We start from the raw sequence: 16,618 nt of genomic DNA, 5'->3' as shown, positions 1-16,618 counted from the left end.
TACTTTGATAGGAGAAGTCAATCATCAGCCAAGTAAGGCTAACTCTGTCTTTTGTTCAGTAATGTTTAAAGCACAACCCAAATTATATTTTCTTTACAAAACAATATTTAGCAACATTATACATGACTAAAACCACTTCACTTTAATGGTTAAGGTACTGAGCTAGGACTGAGAAAAGCTGACTTTTAGTCCTGTCAGCAGTAGATATAAGGTTGTTATTTTATTGTGGAATTCTAGTGTATTTTTATTGCAGAAAATAAATTGGAAATCCTTCAAATTCTTCTGTATTTCAGTTTCAGATTCTCCTCGCCTTGGATCTACCATTGATACAATTGCTCATATAATTATCAATGCCAATGACGATGCTTTTGGAACATTACAGCTCTCTGCTCCAGCTGTCCAAGTACCTGAAAATTATGTTGGACCAATAATCAATGTCACAAGGACTGGAGGAATCTTTGCAGATGTTTCTGTGAAGTTTAGAGCAGTGCCAATTACAGCAACTGCTGGTAAGAGAGTGAAGAGACTACAATTCAATGGCAAAAAATGTACAACAGTGTACATTGACTTTAGCTATAAGCAAATGGCAAGAATATCAGAAAACCTTATATGGAATATGCCTGCATGTCATAGAATCCTTTAGCATGTTCATAAATTCCTTTTTTTTTTTTGTTATTTGAGCATTTATTGCTCATCCAGTTCAAACTACCATATATCAATGATAAACTATCTGTTCCCGTCACTCATTTTTGCTAACTGCATCCATACATTGAAGCAAAAGATCTGAACTGGGGAGCCCACTTTAACTATATGGTCAAGCTTCCGTCTCGATGCAACACATCTCAATGTGTAGATGAGGCAGGAAGGATATTATAATCCAGTGCAGCTTTTTGTGTCAGGTGACTGAAATCTTTACCTACCTGCTTCATTCTGATATCTGCTAATATGGCTTTATAATGTGGTAAGACAGAAATGTTTCAGCATGGAATAAGCAAAAGAAAAACATACAGCAAAGCACACATGGTTCTTTGCTGAATTCAAGTTTACATGATCATTCTGTCATATATTTTAATTTAAATTTGCATGTAACCTATTGTTGTGTTAATTAATCTAAGATCATTTTCCAGGTTTCCAGATATATTGTTCTTACATAAGGCATGCCAGATTTTGAAAAAAAAAAACATTCAGAGCAGACAATACCAATTATCAATATGCACATTATTTGGGGTACCTCTTTTTAGAAGACCATATATGCTAATATCTCTTCAAAGAAGGTTTGGATTGTAGCAATATGAAATATGGAATGGCTAAAAACATGAATGCAAAATGTTTTTATAGGATAAAATAGTTGGTATTGTTTCAATAATATTCTGTACTATCTTCTCTAACTTTTCTCATAGATTCTGCTCATCAGATCTAAATTTCAAATAACTTAAAGAAATAGTATCATCATGTTTTTGAATAGGCATCTTTGTTATACACAGGTGAGGACTACAGCGTAGCTTCCTCAGATGTTGTCTTACTAGAAGGAGAGACCAGCAAAGCTGTGCCAATTTATATAATTAATGATATTAACCCTGAAAGGGAGGAGTCCTTCTTTGTGCAGCTGCTCAATCAGACAACAGGCGGAGCACAACTCGGGAATCTAACTCAGGCAGTTATAACTATTGAGGCTTCGGATGATCCATTTGGATCTTTTGGTAAGGTGGCATTTAAGTGTTAATAAAACCATCTATGAATTGAAAAATATCACAAATTTAATTAACAAGTTTAAATCTACCTTTCTTCTCAACAATATTTCTTTTCATAATATTTTATCTTACAATTGGCCACTTCTTCCTTTTTTGAAAACACTTCCTGATAAAGTACTGTAGTTTATTGTCTGTACTCTCACACTGGACTTTCCAATTTAAAATTTAAGACTTAAACTAATGATTACAGCCCATGTAATCCCTTTTTTATGTCTTGAGAATACTGTGACCCCAGTAAGAAGACTTTAGTGCTTCTCTCTACTCCCCTCTCTGCCTCCCTTTCCTAAATCTTAAACTTGCCTCTTGTGCACTCTGTGCTATCAGGCATCCTTTTGTGGTATTATATAAGACTTTACAAAAGCAAAATGAATACAAATCAAAAGAGAGAGGGGAAGAGCAGACACTATTTTAAACCTACTTCTTAGTCTACTTCACAGGGTTCTGATGAAATTAAAGTGGAGAGTGGAGTGGAGTGGAAGAATAGAAATAGAAAAAGAAATAGACTAGACTAGACTAGACTATCTAGGAGGTCTTTTAGTTTAATTAAAAGATTTGTATTCTTCCTATTCACCTCAAGCAATTAATAATCAAATTAGAATATAAATATTTAAATATAGTGACATTAAGGGCATAGACCATTGTTTACTTTTGTTAACCAACAGTTGGAGAAAGATTGAGCTAACTAGCATTCTGGGCCAGCACGGAGATTCTTCAATACCATTTAGAATTGGATTGGAAACATTTTATGAACCTTTTCATTTTCCTATTCTTCAAGTTCCCTTTAAAGAGAGATCATTAAACAAAGACATTTGTAGAAGTTTTATCACTACTGTATCTATCTGAATGTCATCATATTCTGTCCTGTGGACTCTGCTGCTTCTTGCTTGAATTAGGATGAGGTTAACTTGGGCAGCAAAAATGCAGGTGCTGCATCTCTGATGCTGGTATCCATTGATTTCCCCCACTTTGGCTCTAGTGCTGTTGGAGTGGAAAATACAAGCTTTGATTGTTAATTTAGGAAGACCTATTCAAAATTATAATATGCAATAGTTTAAAAAATCCACTCATTATTTGCATTTGATTATAAAAAAATATATAATTAAGATATGAATTAAAAGTATGTAACAAAAAGAAAAAACAAATTACAGTGGAAAAAATAAAGCTTCGTGTTGTTAGTTTTTCAGATCACTAATATAGTTGTCAATGAACCTGAAGCCAATACAGTATTGATAGATCTGCCAGTTATTCGCAATGCTGGAACACTTAGCAATGTGACTGTTGAATGGATTGCTACTTTTGATGGGCAATTTGCTGCCAGTGATTTGAAAGTCTTCTTAGGCGACATTCAATTTTCCCCTGGGGAAACCATGAAGAACTTGATATTAGAGATTCTGGATGATGATGTTCCAGAAATTGAAGAGGTAAGCTGAGAAATAAGACAAAACGTGAAAAGAAGAACTTTATGTGTGTGTGTGTGTGTGTGTGTGTATTTTTAAAAATCTTGTTTATAAAATCATAGGTAAGAATATTGGACGTGAAAATACAATACTATGGAATAATGGTGATAATAGTAATAATGATAATGTTATTAAAAATGGAAATATCCATTGATTTGTGGGGAGAACAGAAATCAGGAAACTTTTTGCTAGGGTTAAATAATTACTGAATTACTTGTTCTCAAATGTTGATCTATAGGTCTCTTACCTTCTAGAACATGAGTGTCAAACTCAAGGTGCTTAGATCTGGCCTGCAGGCCTCCCTGAAAACAGTGAAGGACCAGCCTGCAGGGCCTCTGCCAGTGGAAATGGAGCATGGAGGGCTGCCCCCCCAGACTCCATTTTCACTGACAGAGGGCTGTCAAACCAAACTCAAAATAAAACAAAAGGAGAAATGTTTCCTTTTTTGCATTTGGGCATCCAAAAAGAGAAAGGAAAGGAGGAAGGGAAAGAGGAAACACTAAGAAAAAGTCAGAAATATGGGAAGAGAGCAAGGAGGGAAAAAGAAGGAAAGAGAGAAAGGAAGGAAGGGAGGGAGGGAGGAAGGAAGGAAGGATCCCCCCCAGTCCCGCCCGGGCCACCACAGGTGCCCTCGATATGAGTGACATCGAGCTGGCCATGCCCACCATGGCCATGCCCCCCCAAGGTCAAACACAATCCTGATGCAGCCCTCAATGAAATTGTATTGACCCCCCTGTTCTAGAACAATTTTTCAAAAATTATACTGAGCTGTTGCAGGGGTTAAAATTGTTTCCTTGTATATCACTAGAACTTTCTTGAGCATAGGCTTGAGAGAAATTTACATTTTAAATTGCTAATACGTTGAATCTCAATAAGAACTTAGATTTTCTTTAGGAATTTTGTGGCCATGTTTAATTTTGGAATCAAACCATAGAGGTAATGATATTTTTCTGCACCATACTAAGTGTTTCTCCAAAATACTTTGCAGGTTATCATAGTAGAATTAACTCAGGCTTCCAATGGAGGTACTATTGGATTAGAGAGAGTGGCAAATGTTGTAATTCCTGCCAATGATAAGCCATATGGAACAGTATCCTTTCAACAAAACTTGTATCGTATTCAAGAGCCATTGGAGAAAAGTTCAACTGCAAACATAACAGTAAAAAGAAGGTCTGTTTAACACCCTAATACCTTACTAGCTTGTGGCTAATAACTACTTTGTTTCTCTGTAACACATTATTTATGACAATATATTACAATTTACAGTTTAATGGAGAAAACTCTGTAGATAAGAATGAAAAATCTTTTTGAGTAAACCAACACAAAAACCTAAACTGTAGGAACAGATTCTGAAGTATTTTTCCTTAATCAGTTCTGAAATTGCTTGAGGCATGTAAACATTTTGTTGCAAGGAAGAGAATTCTGCAGCTTATCTAATGAAATTTTCATTGAAAGCAGTAATTCCTACTGATTGTAATGTTATTTTTCAAATTGCGTGCATCATATACTAACTAATTAAATATATGTGTTTGTGCATATTCCTGATTTGTAAGCATTAATAGATATATACAGAATAAAATAGATATATTTTAGATATAAAATATATTGCATTCATTTTACATCTATAGGAGGGATATAAATATATATTAGATATATTTTAGATATAAAAAACGAATGCATGTAAAATGAATGCAACGTTATCTGTTAGCAGATGAATGTGCTATATGAAGATGAGTTTGTGTGTGTGTTTGTGTGTGTGTGTGTGCGTGTGCTATAATGCTTGCTGTTTTGCATATGTGTGTCTAAATATGAATATTAGAATCCCTGATTGTATTCTAAGGTAGGGAAAACATGTTGCCAATGAAGCATTTCAGGGAAGGCAGAACAAATTAATTGGAGAATGCCAATGAATGTAGTTTAGAAGTAAGGACACCAGGAAAAAGTCTTGAATGAAGATCATAGAGAGGACTTCTAGTTTGAGTAAACTTAGAAATAAAAGCCCCCACATCTAATTACTCCCAAAAAATTAAAAAATGTAAAACCTAGGGGAAAGATCCTTCCATTAATCCCTATATCTTAGCTTTGCTTTCTGGTTTTCATCCTAAGCATTAGAAGTAAGGTTACAGTATCCTGTAAAATATCCTGTTTAAAATGTAACAGTTCAAAGCTATGCTTTGTTTCTATTTTTTTGCATTCCCCACCCACTCAGATTTAACTGTGATAGCTATATCAAGAAACCTGTTTTAATCATTATTTAATTTGTCATTTATTTAATTTGTAGTGGTGGAAGATTTGGTCAGCTGAAGATATTTTACAGCACTTCAGACATTGATTTCATAACTCTTGCACAAGAGCAAGGGCTGAATGTATTATGCTATTATGAAGCACCTATACAAGGAATTCCAGATGAGAGTCATGTGACTAGAGTGAATCTTTCACTTGCCAATGATTCTCTCTACTCTTGTGCTATGCTTTGTTTGAAAGAGCAGTCCTGCTCAGCTTTTTATTTATCTGGTACTTCTGAAATTTCATCATGTTTTTGGGCGGCATCTTGGAGTAGTTCAATAACCAACATCTCAGGATTCTGGATATACAAGAAAAATCTTACTACTTTAAATGCTATTTTCAGTACACAAGCAATTGCTAATAATGACTACGAGCCTGTTACCAGCCAGTGGATGATCATGGAAGAAGGAGAAGAATTTGCAAACCTCACAGTCTCCATATTACCTGATGATTTTCCAGAACTGGATGAGAAGTTTGCCATTTCTTTGTTACAAATTGTGCTGATGAATATCACTGCCAGCATTGAAAATCAACCAGTCATAGGGCAACCAAATACAGCTACAGTTCTTATATTAATGAATGGGGATGCTTTTGGTGTGTTTGTAATTTATAGCATCAGTCCCCATACAACTGAGAATGGTCTTTATGTGGAAGTACAAGAATTGCCTCAGAATACTGTGCAGTTGATGATACAAAGAACAGAAGGTAGTCTGGGACAAGTGATGGTGGAATGGAGCATTAGTGGTGGCACAGCAACCCCAAATCTGGATTTTTTAGGTGATGGAGAAGTCCTGATTTTTGCAGAAGGTATGGAATTTGAGAGAATCGTCTAATGAAAATTCAATATGCTACTGTCCTGTACAATCATTGTCATATTTCAAGCTTTATAATGACTTATAGGAAGATTGTAAGGAAAACACACATACCATTCCACTGAAGGTTATCGTCCGTAAATTATAGTTTAAATTCCAGCATTTTAAACTCATTAAATAAAGATATTTTATGCCACTTGAAATGCAGAGTCTAAAACGGATTTCATACTACTTTTTCTAAAATTCATAGGATAATTTAAGACATATCATTAATAAAAAGAATATAAAGGAACAGTTTTAAATAGTATTACATGCTAGAGCTGCTTTGTTTATGTGCTTGTATTTAGAAATCTTTGTTGTTTATCTAAGTCAGGGGTGTCAAACTTGTGGCCCAGGGGTCAGAGGCGTCACGCACTGGCCACACCCAGTTTAGTGAAGGGGGGAAAGTCATGATACATCATATGACAATGCCGTGATGATGTGAGTTTGACACTTCTGATCTAAGTGAAATGATTGTTCTTCTAAACATTGGAAAGGTTGCTACATAAACATAAAGTGCTCTAATTTTTCTTATCAGGTGAGACAAAAAAGCCTGTCACCTTGACTATTCTAGATGACACTGAGCCTGAAGATGATGAAAGCATTCGGATCACTTTGACTCACACTGAAGGTGGTAGCCGTATTTTACCCAGTTCAGATACCGTCACAGTGGTGATTTTGGCCAATGACAATGTAGCAGGAATTCTTAGTTTTCAAACATCCTCAAGATCTGTAATTGCTCATGAAGGTGGGTTCATCTCCATTTTCACTTCCCTTTCTTTGTGAATTATTAATATCAATCTGAGTTTAGGCTTTCTCTCAGTTTGATCAATTTATTGTTTGGAAAAACAGAATAATTTGATCAATTAATTTTCCTTCATTTGATCAATTTATCCCTTAGAAAATTTTTCTATCTTTATAAATTAATATTACAGAATAATATACAAATGTACAGTATATGAGGAATTGCAGAATTTTATACTTCTGCTCATCACCAATTCTCCACATTCTGACAGACCTTATGTAAGGCATCCAGAAAGTATCCATGATATCAATCACTCCGAGACATTTTCTCTCCAATTGATTTATTTAGAAACAGATCTGGCATGTCAAAGGCAATTTCCCAAGTAAAATTATTTTCGTGTGTTACACAGAATCCACCTTCTCTCCTCCCACTTCTACACTTCATAAATCACTAGAACCAATTAACTGCCACTGGAATTTCTTAATACGACATACAGAATAACATTGAACTTTTCAACTCCTCCAACTCTCTTAAAAAATGTAGCAACTGAATTTTAAAGCTGACACCTCAAAACACATGAATGAGAAAAAGACTGGAGTTTGTTATCCTTCATGAAATACACTGTAGTTGTATAGTATATACAACAAATGTTTACATAAATACTTGAGCAATATATTGTGATGAACATTTTTTGCATTTTCTAATAATATTTTTCATTTTATTTAAGTCAGCAATTCTAAAGTAGCTATTAGAGTTAAATAAATGGTAAGCAGGTAGGTAAGGACGAGTGGGATTCAAAATTTTTAACAACTGGTTCTGTGGGCATGGCTTAGGTGGTGGGTGTGGCTTGGTGGTCATATGACTGGGTGGACATGGCTTGGTGGTCATGTTATTGGCTGGGTGTGGCCAACTCAATATCACATCAAGGCCTCTCATGACTGTGGGGATGTTGCAACAGTTGTAAGTGTGAAAAATGGTCATAAGTCACTTTTTTCAGCGCCATTGTAACTTTAAATGGTCACTTCACATAAGCAAAGTACCAGCAAAGGAGGGGGAAAAAACTCCAGAGACGTTCCTGAGACAGGAAGTCTAGTCCTGCCAAGAATGTAATAAGGGTTAACGGAAAGGCAGTTTCTGTAAGCAACACTGTTAGGAATCTGTCCACCAATTAGTTGGGTTGGCAATATATAAACCAACAATGTAAATTTGTAGCTTTAAGACAAAATCACTGTATTGATTTATGCTATATTCTGATTGGTTGATTATATTGCAAATCACCATAAGAGGGAGCTAGAGATCATAGCTTGCTCTCTCTGACATTCTGTCTCTCTGATATTCTGTTGCTATCTAAGGTTCTCTGTTGTATTTATGCTGTGCTTATACTTTGATATCTTTGTTTACTGTAAATGACAAAGGCAACTGGTAATAAGACTTTGTAATTGGATATTCTTTGGACTGTTAAATGTATATGACCTGGACCGTTTATTGGACTGCGCTATTTCTAAAAGTAAACTTTAACTCAATTTAGTGTATCTGTGTGTGGCTGGATAATTATTCATAACTATTCTCATAAACATTTCCATGTGCATATCCTTGTTACTCAAGGGTTATTCTGTACATATCATAACAAACACCAGAACGTTTCCTTCCTGCCTTCCTTACAGGATTAGGCCAGTAATTTCTTCTAACAACTGGTTCTCCAAACTGCTTAGAACATTAACAACCAGTTCTAGTGAATAGGTGCGAACTGGTAGAATCCCACCCCTGGGTAAGGAGAAAAAATAGATGAGACTTCAAGATTTGGGGTGATATAGAATAATAGAAGGGATGGAGAAAAAAATCTGGATTTGGCCTCTGTTATATTCTGTATTGTATTTACAAAACCCTTCTGCATGGAAGGCCAACAGATTACTTTTGGAAGTCATCATAATTGATTCAGTGATGTTCTGTGTCTGACTATTTAATTGTTTCTTTTCTAGTTTAATTGTTCTGAACAGTTTGTCAAACTAAGTATAAGTTGATAAGCAAAAAGAGCCATCTGTGCACATGAGAAATTGCATGAAAAATATGATCTTTGTACTCATAATTTTATTTCTTCCATCTTTCTGGTACAGTCATATCAATATGTGCAAGATGAATCAGAACCAATTATACAATAATAGTAATAATTGCATAATATATTATTTGTGGAGAATGCCATTTGTTCAGATTTTTAAAGGTTAGAATCCATTGCTTAGATATCAGAATCCTACTTAGAAATGAATAATATCATTAAGCATGTAAGGTAAGGGACTGCTTCCAATTGCCCCTACCCATAAATTTTGTCCCCATCTCTATTCTTTTTGACTGAACTGCACACTTTCATGTGGAGTAGCAAGCATCTCTATAATTGTGCAGTTCTGGGGCTGCTTGCCATGCATCAGGAAACCTCAGCCACCCTAGCAAGCACATGCAAGCATTCATTCACCCAGCTGCCTTCTGTCACATTCTCTGCACCAATCTTTTGCCTTTTGTGCCCAATCACTGTGACAGAAGTAGAAGTATCTTTTTCTTTCTCTTTTGGGGTCTCTGTTTTGCTGTCTTTGCTGCCTGCTTTTCAGATCCAGTTTCTCTAGCAAAAATTTCCTACTTTTGGCTAAAACTGAGCTATATTAGGAGTGAACATGAGAAAGCTGGTACAAGCAGAATTTATAGCTTTTATAGGTTTATATTCACTGTTAGTTATACATGTTTTGATCAGAGGTGGTATTCAACCAGTTCACACCTACTCGGGTGAACTGGTAGCAGTTATTTGGGATGGGTCGCCGAGCTGGTGGCAACCCCTGGCTAGCCATGCCCCCAACCTAGTCGCCTGGTTGTTCACTTGCGATCGCTCTCCTAGCTTTCCGTTCCCCACGTCCTCTTTCTCCCTGGGGGAAAGGAAGAAAGGCATGGATGCAGCAAGTATCGCTTTCCCCTTGTGAGTTAAAGTGTCAGAAGTGAGAAAGAATGTGGTCTGACAGAGGGGGTGGGGGTGAATCGAGCCTTGGAGCACTTTTGCAACATAAAAGAAATGCATTTTGGAAGCAGGTCCTTTAAAAACTTCTCCAAGGATTCCCCATGGATGCTGCAAGAATCACTTTCCCCTTGTGAGTTAAAGTGCTGGAGTGAGAAGGAGTGTGGTCTGACAGAGGGGGTAGGGGAATCAACTCAAGCCTTGGAGAAATTTAAAGGAGCTGCTTCCAAAATGCTTGTCTGTTAAGTGCTCTGTGTGTGTGTGTGTGTGTGTGTGTATGAGAGAGAAAAGGAAGGAAGGAAGGAAGGAAGGAAGGAAGGAAGGAAGGAAGGAAGAAAGAAAGAAAGAAAGAAAGAAAGAAAGAAAGAAAGAAAGAAAGAGGAAGGTAAAGAAAGAAAGAAAAAAATAGGAAGAGAGAGAGAGATAAAACTCTGTGCTATTATTTTTAATTGTTCCATTATTTATAATGTGTTAATATTTTACACTGTCCCTATACCTAGAGTGACTTTTCTGCCTTTCTTTTGCCCAGGGCTACCACATATTTTTTAGGGTTTACATGCATTCAATGTCAATAGTCCAGAACATAAAATACACATGTGTTTAACAAGAATTGAAAGGGACCTTGGAGGTCTTCTAGTCCAACCCTCAGCTCAGGCAAGAAAACTGAGGATGCCAAATCCTGAGTAGAAATCCTGGGAATAATACTTAGAAGGGACCTTGGGATGAACCCTATACCATTTCAGAGAAATGGCTGTCCAGTCTTTTCTTAAAAACTTCCAGTGATTGAGCACCCAGAACTTCTGGTGGCAAGCAATTCCACTGGTTAATTGTTCTCACTGTCAGAAAGTTTTTCCTTAGTTTTAGGTTGCTTCTCTCTGTTCAGTTTCCATCCATTGCTTCTTGTTTGCATTCTGCTTCTTTGGAAAATACATTGTCCCTCTTTCTTTGTGGCAGCCCCTTAAAAGCCTGTTGCCTATCACACTCTTGAGCAAAGCATGTGAGCCATTTCCTCCTTTCAGTGGTCCATGAAAGTACATCTATAGTATGCAGATAATAAAGTCAAAAAAGGTGAACAACATTTTTACAGAACTATAGATAAGTTGAGGCTGGGTGACAAGGAATGGCTGGGAGGGGAGGGGCCAGGTGAGGCATCCCTTGATGTGAGTGACATTGAGTTGGCCATGCCCACCTAGTCACATGATCACCAAGCATGCCCACCCAGTCACATGACCATAAGCCATGTCCACCAAATAAGCCATGCCCACAGAACCGGTAGTAAAAAAAATTGAATTCCACCACTGGTGGTGGTAATTACGGTAGCTTCTAATTCTGTTATTTACTTATTTATTTATTTAAAACATAATGTAAAGCTGCCCATCTTCTAACCAAATCTGGGGTGCTCCCAATCAAATGTTAAAATAATTAAAATCCTATTAAAGCCATAAAACAAAACAGATTAAAACATTACAACATTAAAACCAACAAAGACCTGGTGCCAAGTCAACCTTCTAATGTGCTATTATCATATCTTATCCCAGCACTTGGGAGGAAAATCCAGGTCTTCAAAGCTTTATGGAAAGTTAAGAGGGTAGAGTCCTGCCAAGTTTCATGGCAGAGTGTTCCATTGGGAAGGAGCTGCCATCGAAAGGCATGCTTGCTAGCTTCCATCAGATGGCAATATTTAGTGGAAGGGATTAGGAATATGCATTGCCCACCTTACCTGATCATGCAAGATGAGTAGATGTTTTCAGGGAAAGGTGATCCTGCAGATAACCTGGTCCTATGCTACATAGGACTTTGAAGTTGATGACCAACACTTTAAATTGCATCCAGAAAGAAACAGGAAGGCAATGCAGCTCTCATAACAGAGGTGTTGGGCAAACATAGAACCCCGCAATGCATGCTGCTGCATTCACGACCAGTTGAAGCTTCTGGGTGGTCTTCAGGGGCAGCCCCATGTACAACATTTCGTAGTAATCCAAGTAGGAGGTGAGCAAGGCATTAGTGATTGTGAGTAGGTCACACTCCAGCAAAGATTGCAATCAATACACTAGACAAATCTGTGCAAAGCCCCTCCCCCTCCCTCCCAGCCATGGCTACTGACAGTTTCTCATGCAGGAGCTGTGAGTGTTAATTCCCATCCTGATTTATTTTATTTTATTTCATTTTTCCAAGACAAAATGAAAGGTAGGTTTTTAATATTTAGTATCAGGATAGTTTTGGGTTCTCTTGAAATAACATAGTTGACTGAATAAAATTTTCAACGATTTTTTTCATAAGTCTGTATCTGGATTTTTACTTGTTAAGAATTGTTGTTGCACTTTTTTTCTGATTTGCATATATTACAGTCATTTAACAGGATCAAGATAATGGAAATGATTAATCAGAAAGGCACATATTTATGTTTGAAGCAAACAAATGGAAAGTTCTATTTGCTCAGAACTTTCTATTGTCTTAGGTGCAAATAGTATATTGGCTTTCCTTCATTTCTTATGATATTATGTATGCTTTAATTTCTAGGAGAGCTGTTACAATTTCATGTGCTAAGGACTGCACCAGGAGCTGGCAATGTAACTGTTGACTGGGAAATTGTTGGCCATAATTTGGAACAAAACTTTGAAAATATTTCTGGCACACTCTGCTTTTTAGAGGTAGTTATCATTTATTTGCTTCAGATTCCATAATAAACAGAAAGTGTGAATAGTTGCACTTGACTTGAGAACAGATGGACTTTATTTTTTGCCTTATGTGCAATATAAAATTATACATATCTGCAAAGATATAAGCCATATTTAGACTAATGCAGTGGGACTTATTTCTAAGTGTGTAGCACTGTACCTTTTAACCTAGCTGTTTTACAAGCCCAGTGCACTTTTGCTAGAATAAAATGTAATATTTGGATATTAACCTGTTATATCCTAAAAACTTCAGACTCTGCTAAGTTGTAAATGTCACAGTAACTTTGTGCCGATGAGGAGCTTTTAATAATGGAATATTCTTAATAAGGAAGACCTTTCAATGTACCACTCAGAAAATGGTCCAGGCTAGTATTGCTTGTAATAATACAACTTAATAGATGAAAAGGTGATTTGTAGAAACGAGTTTCAATGTTTTACAGGTAGTCCTCAATTTACAATCACAACTGAGTCCAAAGTTTATGTTGCTAAGTGATAAATTTGTAAAGTAAGGTTTATTTATTTATTTTTTATTTATTTATTTTTGTCAACTGTTTACAAGATAATAGGTATAAGTAAAAACATAGTTATGAACACATGAATTCATATAAGAAAAATAAAAAACATAAAAGAAACAATAGGACAGGGATGGTAGACACGTTGGTGTGCTTATACAAGCCCCCTACAGACCTCTTAGGAAAGGGGTGAGGTCAATAGTAGACAGTCTAAGGTTAAAGTTTTGGGGGTTTGGGGAAGAAACCACAGAGTTCAGGTAGAGTATTCCAGACATTGACCACTCTGTTGCTGAAGTCGTATTTCCTGCAATCAAGTTTGGTGCGATTAACCTTGAGTTTGTATCTATTGTTTGCTCTTGTGTTGTTATGGTTGCTATGGTTACCCATTTTACGACCTTTCTTGCCACAGTTGTTAAGCCAATCGTTGCAGGTTAAGTTAGTAATATGGTTGTTAAGTGAATCTGGTTCCCCCAATGACTTTTCTTGTCAGAACATCACATGACCCTGGGACTCTGCAACCATCATAAATGTGAACCAGTTGCTAAGCATATGAATTTTAATCATGTGACCCTGGCAATGCTGCAATGGTTATAAGTGTGAAAAACAGCCATAAGTCACTTTCTTCACTGCCATTGTAACTTTGAACAATCAGTGAACAAATGTAAGTCGAGGACTACCTGTACTATCACAGTTATTAAATAATTGTCCTTTTTTTGCTTTAACTAATAGGGGTCATTAAATGCAACAATTTATTTATACCTGTTGGATGATCAGATCCCCGAAGAAAAGAAAGAATATCACATAATTCTGTACAATATTAAAACTCAAGGTATTTGTCTTGTAGATAAATATAGCAAATCAAGATTGGGTTATACATGATGGCTAGATTATTTAATATTTTGTAATCTGAAGATGAATGTATTAGTGGATAAAATACATCAGTCTGAAATGCCATGTACAGTCTGTCTGAGTCAATCTGTTCACAGATGCAAAGAACCATTTAATGCTTCAGTCTAACAGGGATATTGGATCAAACTGAAGTCCTATCTAAGGGGGGGAGGTGTCCTTGGTGCCTTAGAGCTTGCTTGTTTTTGTTGCAGATGTTTCATTACCCAAAGTAGGTTACATCATTCAGCACTCCTTACTAGCACAGATGATGATATCTAGTTTGGGTAATGAAATATCTGCAAGAAAACAAGCAAGCTCAGAGAGCAACAAGGACTCCTCATTTCAACCCTGAGCTACAATTATTCTCCTTCCAATTATTCTCCATCTAAGCCAGAAACTATGGTAGTTTACCAGATTTTGAGGACAATGGTTTTATGTACTATGGGGGAAATTATGTTTGGAGACAATTTGCTTTTGATTCCAAAAATAAGATGTGATGTCTGATAATTGTGATAAACATAATCTTCTTTAATTTATTACTTCTCTAAAGCCATTTTAAGGTACAACATACTAATGATTTTCTGTAGCCCAAATAAGTGATTATTTTATGTGGGAAGGAGGAGGAGGATTGCCATGTATGCTGTCACGATCATTATGCACAGCGAGCAGAACAATGAAAGATTGATCATGGTTCTCTGAAAAACATACTGGAGTATCTTTTGCCATATACCATCGAACAATTTACTATTAAATTAAAGGGCACATTCCTATGGGGAACCATGCTTTTTAACATCATTTTTTAATTTATTTTTAGGCGTCACTTCTACTGGCATTGCTACTTTGGACCATCAAGGATATGAAGCAGTTTTGACAGTAGAGGCTAGTGATGAACCATATGGCATTCTGAATTTTGCATCTTCGTCTAGAATTGTATTAGTCCAAGAGGAAAATAAGACGATTCAACTTTTCATTAACAGAGAATTTGGATCTTTAGGTCTGTATATAGAAGAATGTAGGTTCTAAAAGATATTTTTCTATATACAGCTTCATTATTAATACTTTCTTACACATGATGTTTCATAGTATTATGTCATAAAAGCAGAAGAAAATGCATCAATATCCAAATAAATAAATCTGAAACTCTGAAAAGGGAATATATTTTAGATCTAAAAGCTAAATTGATTCTAAGCAGCTATATTAAGTACCATGTGTCAATAGTTACTAGAATGTAGATATTAGCACCCAACAAGATTTCTTTTACTCGCATACTGTACATAAATATACTGAAGTACACTATTATCCAAGTAGTTGATTGCGGTGTTGTAAAAGACTTTTCCTTTCATGTGATGAAAGAAATGATAGAAACAGCTGGGAGAGTCTTGACTAAGAATTGGTGAAATTTTAATTCAAATAGTGGGTTTTCTAAACTTTTACTAAAATGATAAAAATAGGAGGATTTTTACGGAAAGAATTTCATAATGACATAATGTAGCAAAAAGTCAGTGCTTTCTGCTTTTTGCAGTTCTAACCAGCCAATGAATTCTGAACATTCAGTGGCTTGCCCTAACATATAAGGAAGAAGGTAGACAGTCCTAGATATCAAATACCTAAATATTTACCATGTTCAAAACAAGTATATTATACTGTAATATTTATATCTTTATGTGATTATTATGTTGAAATCACTATGCTTCATTTTGCTATTAAAAGAACAAAGCAGAAGCAAAATATTGCAGGTTTTTAAATGCTACACTTCAAATTAATTGTAATTTTATAAGACACCTCTGGTATTAAAAATAATAACACTGCAAACAAGAGGAACAGCAACCTGAGAAAAATGCAAACATTTGAAAAAGCACACGAAGTTGTTACAGAAAAATCCAAGGTTTTTTTAATTAAAAAGCATAAAAAGTAGGCATGAAATATAATGCTCCATTGGCATGGGTAATGAGCATGATATGATTATCAAAATCCAAGTATAATGGACAAATAAAAGAAGCATCTTGATATAAGTAAAAGATGTAGCTATAATGAAGCTCATTACACTGCCTTTAGTTGCATGTCTCACATCTCTGATATTCATAGATAACAGTATGTGGTATTATACAAATCAGTCTTTGATGTTTTTGTTCATTATAAAATATAAGTGTATTTAATTATAATTACATCTGAAATCTATATGTTTACTAGGTGTTATCAATGTAACCTACAGAACAATTTCAGAATTTCTTGGTTTAAAGAATCAGACTGAAGGGACATATGCTGAACCAGGAGTTGATTATATACCTATATCAGGATCAGTTATTTTGAAAGAAGGTGTAACAACAGCCACCATAAATATTACTATTCTAGAGGTAAATTCTAATTCCACTCGGTAAAAGAAAAAGAGAGAGAGTCTGATTTTGATGAATGTAGGATTTAGGCCATAATTTCTAATGTTCATGGGAAAATTCTT

The 16,618-nt window shown here is 35.7% G+C and overlaps 1 protein-coding gene across 5 annotated transcripts in view; it reads left to right on the top strand.

The window, feature by feature from the left end:
- The window catches only part of ADGRV1 (adhesion G protein-coupled receptor V1), a 238,932-nt gene that overhangs the window by 52,841 nt on the left and 169,473 nt on the right, over nucleotides 1-16,618 (top strand). For all 5 annotated transcript variants that reach the window (XM_087927064.1, XM_087927062.1, XM_087927063.1 and 2 more), the window contains exons 28-38: nucleotides 1-32; nucleotides 294-509; nucleotides 1,485-1,700; nucleotides 2,928-3,172; nucleotides 4,197-4,378; nucleotides 5,490-6,301; nucleotides 6,884-7,093; nucleotides 12,606-12,736; nucleotides 14,005-14,104; nucleotides 14,978-15,157; nucleotides 16,354-16,517. The exon at nucleotides 1-32 is cut by the window's left edge and continues 578 nt beyond it. In XM_087927064.1, the coding sequence (XP_087783190.1) occupies nucleotides 1-32; nucleotides 294-509; nucleotides 1,485-1,700; nucleotides 2,928-3,172; nucleotides 4,197-4,378; nucleotides 5,490-6,301; nucleotides 6,884-7,093; nucleotides 12,606-12,736; nucleotides 14,005-14,104; nucleotides 14,978-15,157; nucleotides 16,354-16,517 (2,488 nt within the window). The remainder of the gene's footprint in view (nucleotides 33-293; nucleotides 510-1,484; nucleotides 1,701-2,927; nucleotides 3,173-4,196; nucleotides 4,379-5,489; nucleotides 6,302-6,883; nucleotides 7,094-12,605; nucleotides 12,737-14,004; nucleotides 14,105-14,977; nucleotides 15,158-16,353; nucleotides 16,518-16,618) is intronic.

This window comes from Pseudonaja textilis, chromosome 2 (genome assembly GCF_049901715.1).
Source record: "Pseudonaja textilis isolate UNSWEBS1 chromosome 2, rPseTex1.2, whole genome shotgun sequence".
Lineage (NCBI taxonomy): Eukaryota > Metazoa > Chordata > Lepidosauria > Squamata > Elapidae > Pseudonaja > Pseudonaja textilis.
The sequence above is the reverse complement of the archived record's forward strand: the minus strand, read 5'-3'. Positions and strand labels throughout refer to the sequence as shown.